The sequence below is a fragment of the Eleginops maclovinus genome, chromosome 8, assembly GCF_036324505.1.
Source record: "Eleginops maclovinus isolate JMC-PN-2008 ecotype Puerto Natales chromosome 8, JC_Emac_rtc_rv5, whole genome shotgun sequence".
Lineage (NCBI taxonomy): Eukaryota > Metazoa > Chordata > Actinopteri > Perciformes > Eleginopidae > Eleginops > Eleginops maclovinus.
Genome location: NC_086356.1, coordinates 14,339,485 through 14,355,689, shown reverse-complemented (window position 1 = coordinate 14,355,689; position 16,205 = coordinate 14,339,485). Strand labels below are relative to the sequence as shown.

The window sequence follows — 16,205 nt, the reverse complement described above, 5'->3', positions numbered from 1 at the left end:
ACAAAGTGAATTAGTGTGCTTCCCCAAATGTCAAACTCTTCCTTCAGTTCAGAAGCCTGACTCACACATAGACTGAAACTACACTGACAACACACACACACTCCCACACAAGGACTAACACATGCACACACGCCTGGAGACTGTATGGAAACATGGACTTCAACACAGAGGAGTAGTGGGGGTATTTTCCCAAGCGGGGTGATGCCAGGAATTTCAGTCTATGGAATAGATATTTAAAACACACATGCACACTTGGGACTATATGCTGGTAAAAGATGCAGTAGCATCTACAGTAAAACATGCAGGAAACCACAGATGTGTGCTCAAACGACTGGCTTTTTATTCATCTTTATCTTCTCCCTGGTGTGCATCCGCTGAAGTATCTCTCAGAGGAAACTGAGTTATCATGACATTTTCTCACACCGTTTGTGGTCCCCATTCAAATTCAAAATAAGTGTGACCCGACAGATAATGGGCCAGATAACATTTGGCTCTAAAAGTTTAATTAAAGGCTCCCCAGAGTGAGACAAATGAGACAACCCCAGCTGTGGTGCCTCACAAATTAAAGAAAGTTAGCTTAAAATTCTTTTGATGGTGTTGTTGATATTCGATGATAATTACCTAGCTGTTTTTGTAATAGTTTCCCCATCATATGAAAGAGAAAAAGATCCCTGCAGAGATTGTTTTCATGCAATTTTCGTTTCTTTTTTTTAGCGCAGGCTAATGTTCACTTTGAAATAGTCAAGTTGTCAGCTGGTGATTAATAGCTCTCATGGTAGGAAGTGGTTGTGTTACAGAGAAATAATACAACCGTTTTATTTTCCATCTGCCATGATGGAATACATTTTGATCTATTAGCACACGTGTGGAGCAAAAATAGTTTGTTAGATATAGAGCTGCACATGGTGTCGGAAAGCATTAGATATGACATGTTTTGATGCTATTTGATCAGCTTACAGTGAGGGATCGGGTGTTGCTCAAAGACACATTGACAGGACATGTAGATGATGATACACACGGCAGTGAGTTTCAGCTTCAGTCACGGGAAAGGCATTCTTAACAAATGATTGACACTATCCATATGGATCTTAAAAATAAATGTCATAATAAACAGAAATGCTTTTAATCTGCAACGCCTGGCTCAATTTGGCTGTTTTGCACAAAGAAAAACTGAGAGAATAATGTCATGAAAGGAACTAAACGGAAGTTTCAAAATAAATCTTTCACTTCTCTTTTTTTTCGCTGTAGCTGAAAATGACAGTGCGAATAAATACATTTTTAGGTATTTTTATGCTGTTGACAGAAGCAGTGTAGCTACAGAGTTCATCTTTACTGTAAAAGAGAAACTAAGAAAACAACTCTACACACAAACAAGCTAGTGAACAAAATATCTGAGGGTAATGTTGAATGTCATATATGATCTTTGTCATGTTGCCAGGAGATCAGTCTTATTCCCATGCAATTTGCATTTTGTAGTAAGACTTAAAATCCAGTAAACTGAAGGAGTAATCACATGCCTCACTGACTCAATAATGTGCCCAAGTTCAGTCTGAGTTTCATTTCCCTTTCGTAGGTGCTGCAGTATATGTGTAGCATATGAGGCATGCAAAAATGTGGTTGTGTTGACAGCCTCTCCATTTCTCTCTCGAGTTATGAGGCTTAGTGTTTGTGTTTTCCAGGCTCCACCACTACAAACACTTTTTCATTTCCCCCCATGCTGGATCAGCCTGTATTAAATGCTTTAATAAAAAAAACTGAAAGAGGGGAAAAGGACATTTAAAATCCTGTGAGTTTTCTCTATCCGCCATAGCAGTCATCACATCATTTCCACAGTTTAACGAGTGCTGTTTCCAGCTTCCATATTCAACTCACCGTAAAGATGTCATATGTTGAGTGTTTTTGTCATCTATGTTGGAAATGGAAGTTTTGCAATATTTTTTTGTTTGGAAGTGATGGCAGTCAAATATCAGTCAGTTTAAAGGTTGTTTCTGCTGCTTGCACAGGGCCGTTACAGTTACTGCTTTATTGTGCCTAACCGATTTTGAATATGAGAGCTACAATATTATATTACCTTCCAATAGGGAATGAAAAAATGACAGATGTTTTCCAAGTAGCTTTTTATCCTAAAGTCTTTGTGCTGCGTTGGAGTTCAAAAATCAGGAGCGGTTACCTGAAGGATGCCTCAAATAATTAATGACTTCTGCTTTGGATATTTTTAACCAAGGTCAAAACTGATGAATGATGAGACTTTCATTATTGTACATTTATTTTTTGCATCATTCAGTCTCATGAGTTCTTTAAAACTTCTGCATTTCTAATTTATAAATGCCGGCTTGTGATGGTGGTGTCTCAGAGGCCGTTAAAATAAGCCGTTACAGAGATAAAAATGACTTCCTGTATGTTCACTACAAGGGCCTCCGGGGTTGGTAAAGCAAAACAAGGTCTCAACAGACTTGAATTCTTTAAAATACCACTAAAAAAATATTCCTCAACTGTTTTCGCCATTCGGTAACATCCACAACTACGCCCTCACACTGGTGGAAAACAAGAACATGGCTTGTTTTGCGACAGAAAATAAAGAGGTCTTAGAGAAGCAGGGAGAGCAAGTGGAAGGAAAACACAACACATTTATTCCACTGGTCTAAATGTGGCCGTACAGTTTGAACACAACACGTAGACAGTCTCTGGCAGACAGACAGACGGGATGTGATGTGATGAGGGGGGGGGGGGGGGATTCGAGGAGGGGAAACGGGGAGGAAGTCAGAGTTGTACAGAGATGTCCGTTGTCTTGTAAGGGTGAGGTTTGAGCATGAAACGGGTGTCGAGTAACTGCCAGGGGCCTGAATAACAGCATCAGGACATCTGTGTGTGAGATTATGCTCTCAGATTAACTCACTATTTTTTAGCTTTTCTCAAAAGTTTTTCTGAGTTATTATGAGCCTTGAAAGCATTTCTGCTACTTTGTTTTTGCTTGTGTCGATGCTTTTTCTGTCCTTCTGTCTTGTCTTTGTCTTTTTCACATCTGGATGATGTGCGTAAAACCTGCAGACTCTGGATGAGAGGGGGCATTTGTAGCCCATTCACCACATGGCTAACAATATTTAGACTGGAAACATGGCTTTGTCTTTATTTTATTACTGACAGAGACACACAGGTACAGACGCAATGAGGCTTTTGTTTTGTTCGCCCACACTTAGGTTTAGCACCGTGATGTTCTTCCATCACAGCGACACGTTCCAACATGTGCAAGCACAAATGGGACTGAGCTAAAGAGAAGAATCACAACAAGTGTGTGTTGATACAGCTAAAAAATGTCTGTTCATGGCATTATTTAAATCTATGCAGGATATGTATATGCTTTGCTCGAGGATTACGTTATGGCTGAGTACATTTTCTACCAGGCTATATTTGAATGCAACTGCAAACTTTTCAAAATGTTCGTACTTCCTCTTGCGATCGTAGAAAAAGGAGCTTCTTAAGAGTATCTTGCAGGTGGTGCTGACAGAATAAAAGCTGGATTCCTCTCAATCCATTTATCTGCAACACATATCGGGACATCCTGCTGCTCAGGATCATCGTGCAGCTTTATCTGATCTTTGTTAATCCTCCCAAGAATGGCCAGGTATGATCTGAATACAGCTAGGTGATGTAACATAGCTCCTAGCACTAGGGATCTGGGTTGTGCAAATCCAAAACAGTGAGCAAGCAGAGCCTGCCTCTAGCAAACGCTGCATTAAGACACAATGGCAAAGACTCTTTGTTAATCAGTCAAAGCTTCATAAATACCTGAAGCTAAATGTTAATCCCCGTGGTCCAACTGTGATTAATCATCCCACTCCCATAAAACAAGAATCAACACAGGAAACACTCCCCGCTGGGTTTTCGATGGAAATGCAGCTCTATCCCCAAGCTCTGATAAACACAAGGCTTGTTCAGTATGTCACTCTTTTTTTGTGGCCTCAGGCTCGGTATTTTTCTCCCTCTCTCGAATTCTCTCTGTATTCTGGTTAGAGTGGTCAGGCCACAGCAAGTCACCCCTGCTGAATGATGGGAATATTTCTCCACGTATCCCCAGAGGCCAACCTCCATTCATTCATGAGAGGACCTTGGGATCAACCTGCCATGAGCAGGTGGACAGCCTCAAGCCTGAATGCTGTTAACAGGGCTCAGAGTCTTTATGCATACCTGAAGAGGTGTCCTCTTCCACCAGCATCAAAGATTATCTTTAGCTTCAGCTTGTTGTGTAAAGTAATGTCTGGGCATTTCCTCGTTTTGAGTTGACATCGTGATGAGGTGAAGTGAGGATGAAGGAACGCTCAGAGTTCTTGCTTAATAAAGGTGATACTGCCCTCATGTGGTTGTCTGAGTCATTGCAATGACGAGGGAAAATGCTATTATTTTGTACTCTCAATTGTGATCTTAGTTGCTTTGATTACAAAAGTATCAAAACTTGGATTTCCATATATTTTCACACATGGGGTGATGAGGACTGTGAGAAGCATTCAAGAGCTTTGGTTAAAAGGGAACTTTTTTGTCCGATTTTTAAGTTTGACCTCCTTTTACTTACATTTTATCAAATTTTGCTGCCTGTATTTGTGATCTTTTTGCCATTAAAACAAATGTTATTCTGGATTTTTTTTTAAGAGCATCTATTCTTAATGTCCCGTACTGATTATGACCTGCATGCCTGATGGGAAGCCATAGGTAATCACCTTTGAACGGCCTGCAGTTACTTATGAGTGTCATATGTCACTGAGGTAAATGTCTTATTTTTATACAGTGTGACCTGTGTGATTCAGTTAGGATAATCACTATGTAAAAATGAGTCTTCAGGCAAGGCAGTGTGAGTAAATCAGGCTCAAATATCCACTGAAGGGATGTTTGAACGTGTTTAGAGACCTTTCTTATTGTTATTCATCCTGTTAAGGATATTATATGATCACACTATGAACGGCTCCCCCAGGACAACATGCTAAATATATAGCCAGCTTCTAATTACAAAGTTATGACTGAATGATGATTGCAGGGTGAAGACAGACATGCTATTAGAAGACTACAGACCCTTATTTTCATTATGAGGAGGTTGCTTATAAGCTGGCATGTCGACTATAGGCACCTATAGTTGATGATAGGAAGATGGATGGGTGAATTGATAAACATAGGTCCAAGCCAGCAGGGGGGATTTAATAACCAAACAATTATTCTGCTTGTTCGTGGATGGTAAAAAAATATAGCAAGCTGGGAGTATGACCCTCTATAAGCATCAGTGTTCAAGGTTAGGGAAGCCCCGGTAGAGTAAGAAATTTGAGATTAATCACATTTGAGAAAGCATATTAATCTGTGGTGCTCACATATCAGTGTCAGGATGTATGGAGGCATTTTTCAAACAGGCCCCCATGTCACATTAGTCATGGATAACTTCTGCTGCCAGCATTGGCTGTATGTGTGTTTGTGTGCACCAATTTGTATAGGCAAAGGTTCAATGGACACTGGTGTGGTTTTAAATTGTAATTATGTTTATTTAATAAATAACTTCTCTATAGGAGGGAGAGAACCAGAGCAGCACATTGATCACTGAAGTGCAAGTGCATTTATATATACATTATTTATTACATTATACATACCTTTCAAAAATGTGTTCTTCGAGAGGCTATTAGTGGTATATAATAGCATATACATATATATCTTCAGTTACTCTCCGGGTTTGATCTAGCTTTAATAAAATGTGTGATCCAACCTGTTTTACTGATGAGATCTGATGGCGAATACCTCCTTTATTCCCCACCAAGATCCTCCCATAGTTCTGCCCTTGCTAATGTTTTTTATTTTTTATTTTATAGAGGGCAATGTGACTTCATTATATCCTGGAGGACAGTGAGTGAGCAGATCATTTCGGCACCATAATTCTCTTGATACAATTTCATCAAAGTCTTTGATAGATTCCCTGAATTCAGGGATTCAGAGTACCTGATTAATGTCTTACAGCTCATATTAAAAAAAACTCATTTAACCTACAGTATACAGTGGGACAAATAGTGGAGAGTTACAAAACAATATGAAAAAAAAACAAATACGATGTTTAAATAAGGTAAAAGATATAAGGTGCAATATGATAACACCAACCAAACAGATGAATAAAGAGTACAGCAGCAGCATGACAGTTGTTGGATACAATATAAACCAATGTGTGTTAATACAAGGTCAGTATCAACAGGAAAACTTAGAGGATAGACCTGATAGCCTTAAAATAAAAAAACAAAGACCATAAATACAAAACACATCATAAAATAGAATCATAAATATGGAGGCCCACCTATCAAACTCCAAGGAGAACAGGGAGAAAGCCCCACTCAGCTATAATAAATCAAATGACGCCACCTCCTACACCCACTTCACTGTCATAGCTAGAATATAAATTAATCAATGTGCAAGTTTGATCAAATGAATACGAGACAGAGTATATAAACAAGAAGCAGCTCTGTGTTTCAGACTCAATGTTTTGAAATATTGATTCAATTAGCAGCTGGATGTATAGTGCCCACACAACTTGTAATGCATCATAAATCCAGGAGGAATGAAGTGGCAGTATCAAGGCATGTGTTTAGAGGAAAGCAGTGGAATTTATGGATATTAATATGATGAAAAACAAAGATGCCGGGAACAGCATGAGTGACAAGAATATTTTCAGCATAAAGTGAGGAATTATATTCATTTGTGCGACCCCCACTTCTCTATCCGTTCAGAGCGTGTGTCCTTTGCCTCTCAAGAATTCGCTTTGCGATATGACATTTCCATAAAGGTCAACACTGAACTTCTCTTTCCGCTCTCTCTTCCTCAGCATATGTTTGTATACGTGTTTTCCCAGCATGCGTAAGAAGTCATTAAGGTGCTGTCTGTGACACATCAGCAAATGGCTTCCTGCTGCTGTTGACATCTCTCATATGGGGCCTCTGAGATTTACATTCCTTTTTGTAGTTTCACTTGATATCTGAATTTATGATCCAAGCACTCGGCATTACAAAGGAGCTGCACTAAGTGAGAACATACATGTAGTCAACCAAGAGGATTTTCATGTTGAATGATGTCAGCCAGTTTTTATATTCCCCCACGACTGAAGATAACTGGCTTTTTTGGGCATTGTGATGACATTACAGTTAACATACATTGTGTGTATTAGCAATGTTAGCCGCTACCTATATGGATGACGATGTCAATCCCTCGTTGGGTCCACAATTTTGGTCACGATTGATTTATATCAGCTTTTCAACAGATTGTCATGAAGTCCTTCAGACATTCATAGTCCCCAGAGGATGAGTCATACAGACTTTGGTTATCCCCTAACTTTTTATTCAGTATCACTCAGTACTAGTTTTTTTATGGGGAAATTCCTCAACAACTATTAGATTATTTGCCATGACATTTGTACTTATAGTCATAATCCCGCGAGGATACATTTTGTAAAGACAGTCATGGATTGGTGGTAATGAGCTTCATTACAACTTTACTTTAGTAATCAATCTGTGTTCAAGGTATTGTTACCCACCAGGTCCGAATTTAAATTGTGCTCTCTTGTTTGGTTTATGGTGATTTTCTCTGCCAACAAAGCTGCTGCCTTGATGCTGAAGTACTGTATAAGGTTGGGGAAAAGATAAAAAAGGCAAAGTACATGTTTTTTACTTGCTCCTTATCGATTTCTGGAAAACTACTCAGTGTCCCAGAGGGTGAAGGCAGAACGTTGCGTAGTGTGCTTTTGCAGAGGCAGGGAAATGCTTGAAATCTACTGGGGAAATAGTTGGAAAGTAAAAGAAGCAGTGTAGGAAAGTGAAAACCCAGCGGACACATCCTTTATTCTGCAGAGAAAGGAGGCAAATGTTAGTCTGAGAACTTTTCCTTGGCGGAGGTTGCTGAGGGATAGAAAATGCATTAATGTAAAAGCAGCATAGATGAAATATTTCTGGATAATGTTGGAGTGCCATGATTGAAAAGACTCAGTGTCACACACAATTTAGGAGCAGTTGGATTGTACTGGCCAATACTGAAAGCAGAAAATGTTGGCTGTTGTGTTGTTAAACAGGACGCAGACAACTCAAAGTCAAAGTCTGTGACAAGACGCTGGAAAGGCAACTGGCTGACTGTCACATATATTTAAAAGTAACAATGCAGACTTGGTTGGTTGTCAAGGCAAAGGGAACATCTTTTTTTACCCTCTCAGAGATCGCTGAAAGGTTTGGAGTTAATTATGACTACATGTGGCTTTGTGGATTAGTAAAAGGTCACTGACCATGTTTTGCCAAGGTATCATTGCAGGAGGTGCTGTGGGATTCTGGGCTGCAGGAAGCTGTTCAGGCCCTTTAAACGTTGAGAGGGGATCTTTATAATGATCAGGTTTGTTCAATGGGGCATCGGACTCTCGGACAAGGATGCCTCCCTTCTGTGTGGGATTCTCACAGACTGCTCATTAGGGCAGAAGGTCTGGAGAGTGAAAGTTCACTGACTGTAGGGAGAAATCCAAAGTTTATAGGACACGTACAGTAATCTGATGTTGGGTGTAATGGTTTATATCTCTCAAAGACAATACTTGGACTTGGACCTTCAATAATGCAGTTTTTTGGGGGGGGTTATGCTCAGGCATGATGCTAGAATAAAGGGATTAACATATTCTGTATCAAATTGAATTAAAAATATTCCTTTAAAGGTGCCATAGAAAGCATCTATCTGGTATTTTAAATTGTTCTCTGATGTCTACAAAGAAGGTATATAACTTTGGTTGATCCAAAAAATGTCCAGATGCGGTTTTACAGGCCCATTTATAACTCTATGATTTGGTCCTAGAATGAACCAAGCTGAATTCCCTTATTTGGGGACTCATTTAAATAATTATGACGAGCTCTGCTCTGATTGGCTGGTTTACAAGGAGCAATACATGGCTGCCTCAGAGCCCAAAGAAGTAAGTGAAGTTCGCGAAACTGTGAGAGATGAACCATGGAGGCTTTTGGCATCCAACCTTACATGTTTGAGCCTTTATCGGAGGAGGGAACCGATGAATTTGAAGAACAGCCAGTTGGTCGAGATTGGAGAGCAACATTACAGAGTGCTAAATGTTAGCGTTAGTGTTTCCAGCAGCTGGTGTATGCAGATGTTGGGGCTGGACTATCGTGTGTTACGTCACACACAGGGAGTGTTGTAATTCACCCGTTTCCGCTGTGATATGCATATTTATCATATGCACGTGAAGGAGGAAACAATGGTGTTTGAGGTTCAAGGTATGTCAGTTCAATGTACCGAATTCTCCTTATTCAACTGTGCAAAGGTAAATACACCTTTAACATTGCACCATGCTGTCCCTTACTTCTGCACATTGTGACTGCATTGGACCTGACAGGAAACGAGACACTTTGTTTTGTAAGTGGGAAGTTATAACTTTATTACAGCACATGAACATGATTGATGGTTTGACATGTTGTCAGTATCTTCATCAGCAGTCGGCTCAGTGGTTACAGTCCTTTTTACAAGTCTCTGTAACAACACCATTTGCAGTTTATGTATTTTAGTGATGGGGCCAAAATATAGTAGGAGCTCCTATAATGGTTGCAACCGCACAGTGAGTTATGAAGCCCATTTTTCATAAAGCCATGATTGATCAACCACTAAATGGAAAAAGGCAGCTGCAATAACAACACCAGAGGATAACGCGTGGGAGGAGTGGACATGTAATATTGCCTGCTACAAGTTTTTAAATTGTGTAGCACAGTATGTACTCTCAAAGCTGTCACAGAGTAAAAGGATTATAAACTAGCAGCTTGTGTTGGTAAATCATTCTGTATCTGACCTGTGAACGGCAACAGATGTAAGGTATTGAGAAAGCAATGCACACAGCCTTAGATTTTTACACGTGTGTATTTGACCCGTGCATACGACCGTTGCTTCTCAACCCCTCTCATGTGAAGAGCTGTTGAACTGGTGATTGGAAAAGGTACGTGACAAAAAGCGGGAGGGCGGGGAATCTAGCCCATCTAGAACAATAGGCGTCACTCTTTATGTTTATGGTAGAAATATCTGCCTCATTCTCATCTCCTGTTTGAAAATTCCAGGCCGCCTTCTTCCTACGTTATTATCCCTGTGATTGAGACTGAGATCTTCAGGAGGAAATGCAAACAGGCCGAGTCTCTGGGCCGATAGAAGGACCTGACAGGAAGCACAGATGCTGACATACCAGCCTTATTGAGGGGTTCGGTATTTGACATGTCACATAGCAATGTGACATGTCCACAACCCCTGCTCCCACATGTATCAGGTGGGCACATATTAGCTTCCAGTGAACTTTCTGCCTGGCTACTGCTGTGTGTTTGTCTGGTGGGGACGATTGACTTGAAAGTTCAGACCAGTGGTATGTAAACTGATTTCTGTCTGGATAAATATTTAGATTTGTCCCACAACCCGTTTTTCCCCCCTCAGAGTTAGATCCAACAGGTAGTGTTGCTCTTAAAATGTAATCACGCTCAAAGCTCAGGTTCAAAGGGGCGCTCCGTGCCATTTGATGAAGTAAATAATGACGGGTGTGATTGAAAAACGATAAGGAGACGTCCTCCAGGAGGGAGAAACCCCGGTGTGTCAGGGCTGCTTGGCCACCAGTAGCTGCAGCCTCGTCGACCCTGCGCGGCTGTATTTATAGAGCGCTGTGGATGACTCATTTGGCCGAGTGCCCACTCTTCCTTCACCAGATTTACAGGTCCCCACTTTGGGGAGGGCTGCTTGATTTACGATGCACCCCCTCCTCCCTCCAGCAGCTCCCACCCCACCCCTCTCACTTCCTTCAGAGACCATCTTGTCTTCGGCTCACTGTCTAACTCGTTTTCATTCGGCCGCCGTCTCCTTCACTTATATCGTGTGTGACTTTAGAAATGTGCTTCCTCTGCTCTTTCAGCAGATCTTTGCAGAGGAAAGATTCCTGAGATGCAGACAGACTAGCCTTAGCCTGACCTTTCCTGTAAGTGTTGCAGATGGGTGTGTGACAGTGACCTGCCTTTGACTTCACAAAATGAAGTTTTAGGAGAAAGAGTTATATGAGGTGGAGGGAAGCGAGTGGACAGGAGGAGGAGGGGGGGTTGAGAAGGAAAGACAGTAGTAAGTGGTAGTGTGCATAGCAGAAACAGAAGGAGATAAATCTTACTGTGGCACCGAACGAGAACAGATGAAGAAGTGGCAAGGGGGGGTCGGCGGTCAGCAGCCTCAGCGTGGCTTTTGCTCCCTTACCTTCCAGCTGAGCAGGGGGCACGCCTTCTTCTGCACCCCATGGATCTTAACTCCAACCCAGGTCTGTGTGTCTACATTACAGTACTGAATACTAACGCGCCTGCCTCCGGTTGTTTCATTTCATTGGCGGTGATATTATAAGACTCCACTGTTTTTAGTTCCAATTACAAGAAAAGGCTGGGACGATTTCTCTGTAGCTTTAATTGTCTTGAATATGTTCTTACTTACTCTCTGTTCTCATTGAGACAGCATATGTCCATTCATCAATTCAGCAGATGGGAGTTTTACAAGTAACGCTTCACAGCTTATGTTTATTGCAGCTGTGATTTTAGATGAGCGGTTTATGATGCTTGTGTTCCTGATTTTCCTGCCGTTAAGGTGACATTGCTTTCTATTTATTTTTCCATCTGCAAACTGTGCATAACTGATTTATTATTTCTCATAAAATGTGTCTTTTAAGGCACAGTTTGTCTTTTTAAAGAGGGGCATTTGCAATGCTGTATTGACAGAATGGCAATAACCATTAATCTCTTGGAGCTTAATGAAGATCCTCCTGCCTATGTCATCCATTAACATTTCACTACACTGCAGTTTCTCTTTCATTAAGAACATGCTGTGATCTGGTGGGACTAATAACTACTTTAAAAGTACATTTTAGTACCAAAATTGCATGTAGTATTTGAAAAAGAAACAAAAAGTTCAGGACTGGTTTTTTTTTATTGATGTATCAGAAGCAGAAACATATCATACCTTATTTATTCCACACATTCTGCTTCATTGTCAACATCTGGCACCTACATTACCCACAATGCAGTTTAGCTGTTGACAGTTCAGCCAGAGATTTGGATGTGTTATTGTGAGAAGCTAATGCACTTAGGTTGTTTTACTCAAACCGAAATGAAGAGCCACAGAGGCCTGGTAAACTCACTTACCCTTACTCCACATCCCAAGATTTATTGTATTGTAAACGTGTAGTCTTCAATCCCAACTGTTTCTTAGCTGACATCCTATTGGAGCCCCAAAAGGCTTAAAGTAATTGCCTTACCAAATATGCGGTTGTGCTTTCCAAGACATGTGCACAGTTATGATGTGTAAAGTAACACCTTTCCAATATTCCAAGGACTGTTGAATGAGTAAATATAAAAGCAGCAATCTGAGTCGTCACTCGCTGCCAAGGTATAGCAGAGATTATGGAACATTTTGCACTTGCAAAGTATTGTAGCCTTATAGATGGTTTGTTGTTAATATGTTCAACAAATGTGGTAATGTGATTGCAAACTATTTGCAAAAATGAAAGGCAGTCAGCCAGAATGATGACGCCTGCAAACCACAGGGACACATCTCATTAGCAGAGTACAGAGAGCATCTCTAACAGTAAATGTTTTACTACTCTGCATCATTACATATAAACTAAGAAAACAGTATGCAACTTGAACAAAAGATGCAAAGTTTAGAAATTCCCATGTGCATTTATAACTTGTAAGTATTAAGCTATACATGATTGAAATGATTTAAACTTCTAAGCCAGAATTACTTGTATAATAACATAAGCTTTTACACCATGCGCCGCTTAAATGCCACCCAGGTGTGGTCGTACTTGATATGTAGCTTTAAAAAAGCCTTTCCAGAGGAAGGAAAATCATGCCAAGCAAAAAAGAATTCTCAGCCGGGTCAAATTTCACTTTGCTTGGCTGCTTGAGGCAGATAACAGAGCACACTCCTGAAGTCATGGCTCCCCGCCCGCCTGTAAATCCGTCCTGGGAAAAGCGTTCTCATGCAAAAACCTGAAGAAACAGATGGGAGGAAGAAGAAATACAATGTTGGATCCTTTGAGATGAGATTTCAAGAAGTGTTGGAGGAAAGAGAAGACTCGAAGAGAGGTGTTTTATATGTTTGAGAACTTAATGATTAAAACAGTTTCTTTTGGGATGATAAGCTCAGCTTTTTTTTTTTATCATGAACGCTTTCCAATTTGTTAGATATCCTAAGCAATCTGCTCAACTTTCTTATAGTTTAGTCTGACTTTAGTTGTGTCAAGAAATGGATCACCCTTGGCCGTATTGGTATTAGCTGGCATTAAAAGTGAAAATACAAAGTAGAAAAATGTAATTTCTTTCATTCATAAACTCACTCTCATGCTTCCCTGAATGGGCAGCAACTAATAATACCGATAATTGTGCTAAATAAAGATTAGATTGAGAACTACACTGATTTTACAGAGGAAATCATTTAATAGAAGTGTGGTAACTCAATGAGACTTGTGATGGTAGAATAAGTGGCAATAAGAAAACTCGGTATGACATCATTTGTCAACTTTAGTAGTAATTACTTTTCTACAAAACAAATTAAAAACACAGGACTGCTTTTTCTTTATGCGTTAAACCAAGCTTTAGCGGGATATCTCACCCTTTACAATGTGGAATTGACACATTGACTTAATATTAAAAAAAAACTTTCATATTTCTGACAGCATTATTTAAGCATTAAAGCAGACATTTGGAAATGAGAGAACTGAACCATCAACATCAGCAAAAGTTCAGCAGCGTACACTCAAACACACAAAGAGCCAACATCATCGTCAGCATTTCTCTGTCTCTCCACTTAGATCACCACCAATCTTTGTCTTTGAACTGCACTCCCCCTGCACTGCAGCCCTCTCCGGCAAGCACTGCTTTGTCCAGCTTTGTCAGAAAAAACAACGAGTATGTGGAGCGGCTACACAGACAGGACTGCTGCGATGGCCAAAATGAAAACACGCTTATCTTGCCGAAGCTGATGGATGCTGTCTATTCACTGTCTGAATAATCATGCTGCGAGTCAACAGGAGGCTTTATGGTGCCTGCCTTGGTCACACAGATTTGTGTGCAGAAACACACATTAAAAATAACTGAGGGACGGATACATGCAGCAGTTTATAACACAGCGACACAGATGCTTCTGCTATTTTTTGCACCAAAAATGGTTGTCGTTCTTATTCCACCTCATCAGTCACTAAGTAGGAATGTGGAGTGGTGGGAGAGGCTCGTGCAGGGTGATGAGTAATGGATGTATCTCTGCTATATGTCAACAATAATGTTCTCATCTGACAGGCCCTTCAATCCCCCAAAGCAATCAAGCAAATGAAAATTTTGATAAATGCTTCTATGACACATCACCAGAGTGAGTTCATTTTTACATTGCTTCAGCTAAATGAAAATCATGAGGAACATGTTTATTTATAAACCCAACTGTCACACATTTTTACCCATTGTTTTATTCTCTCTGGCTTTGACCAACCTTCCTATCCAGGCAGACTCAAGATGTTTCTGTCTCCTTTTATTGCTGGTTTTCTTTGTTTCTCATGGTTCAGGACATAATATATAAGTAGTGCCACAATGAACCAGAAGTCATGTTTCTGTAACTCTGTCTGGAGAGTTCAAAGGGCTTTCCCAAAGGCCACGCTGACTCAAACTATCAATTTTGGCTGTGGGGAGTGCAGGTGTGCATCTGCCCGGAAGCCCTCATCAGCGCTGAAAGGTGATATTATGAGGTATTAGTGAGCAGAGCAACAGGTACTTTGTCAAGTCCACTCCTTGTTTCATTCTCTGGACAGATAAAGGGAGGCGCAGTCACTTTGCAGACAGCTAGGATGTTTGTCTACGTCTATTCCTTCCAAGTAATTAAGATGAAAGCTGTTACATCCAAAACAAAGCGGTAGATTGCGGGGAATGACATTTTATCCTACAGGGGGGAGGAATCTACTTAACTACTTCCTTTGTCTAGTTAAAGAAATAAAGCAGTAGCATTCTTATCTGCACATTAGTGTTTGAGGCTAAGCACTGAAAACATCCTGTATCTAAATCAAAACAAAACTGGAAACCGGACAAACATTGAGGGAGATCATTCATTTTGGGTCACAGAGTGCACACCAAGTATGAATTCCTGGCATGCATTCCACCCAGATTTACAGTTCCACGGAGATAAGTGCATGATATATACACTTGTCCTGTTGGTGATCTGTCATAGTGAGATATGTTTACACAACCGTAAGGATGTTTGCATGTTTCACACAGACAAAAAACATCACATGCATGTTATAGAGCACATACACAGCACAGAGAAGGTATTATAGGGTATTAGTGTATGAAGTGCATCTGGTGTATGAAGTGCATCTGGTTGTACTCTGACAATATGGTGGTGATACCAGGCTGAGTGCATTAAAGACCAGTGTCAGAGTTACTTTAGAGGGCCCTGCTGCAGAGTTTATTCTCTCTGATCTGTATACACTGTACCTTCCAGAAGCTTCCTCTGAAGTATCAGTCCTCTTGTATCCCTGATGTTTCAGCCTCCCAGCATTGCGTGCAAGTGTTCAAGTGACAACAGCTGCCATCCCTCACCAAAACTCAACACACTAACATTTTAATGGGATATTAATCCCTGAGTCAGTAGTCACTGAAGCTGTCAGTGGTCTCGGCGGTTCACTCGTAACGGTTTTGGTATTTTAACAAACCTCAAATACTTGTCGTGCATAGTCAATTAAAGATATACTGCAAGTCACCACAGAAATAACTAGCTTCAACAGAATGCTTGTGGGTTCATGCCAATGGCCGAGAGCTACTGTAAATCTCACTTGTGATTTATATTTACATTAGTAATTTTTGACTGTTAACACTCTAAATCCAAGTTGCATATTAAAGGATCATTTTAGGGTTAGTGTTTTTCTTCACTATAAATCATCCATACTGTACTTTACACTCCTTACAGCCATTTTCCAAAGCAAACATAGTTTATTGTACGTTGCAAGATTCAAATGTCATGCCCTGAAGGCTGCCACTGGTTTCCATTTCAGTACTAAATAAACATAAACTTTAGGAAACTAAAAACTGTCTTAGTTTACTTACACTATTAACTCATGTTTAATTTGGGGTAACATTGGAAAAAGGTAGAATCACACCTGCTTTTTTGTATGTTTC

General features: G+C 40.4%; 1 protein-coding gene across 6 annotated transcripts in view; it reads left to right on the top strand.

Moving 5' to 3' along the window:
* The window catches only part of arhgap24 (Rho GTPase activating protein 24), a 58,653-nt gene that overhangs the window by 22,674 nt on the left and 19,774 nt on the right, over positions 1-16,205 (top strand). Inside the window, exon 1 of one of the 6 annotated variants that reach the window (XM_063890248.1) lies at positions 11,157-11,314. The exons of the other annotated variants lie outside the window; for them this stretch is intronic. Within the exon in view, the coding sequence (XP_063746318.1) occupies positions 11,293-11,314 (22 nt within the window). The 5' untranslated portion in view covers positions 11,157-11,292. Of the gene's footprint in view, positions 1-11,156; positions 11,315-16,205 lie in introns of those variants that run through there. 6 annotated transcript variants of the gene reach the window in all.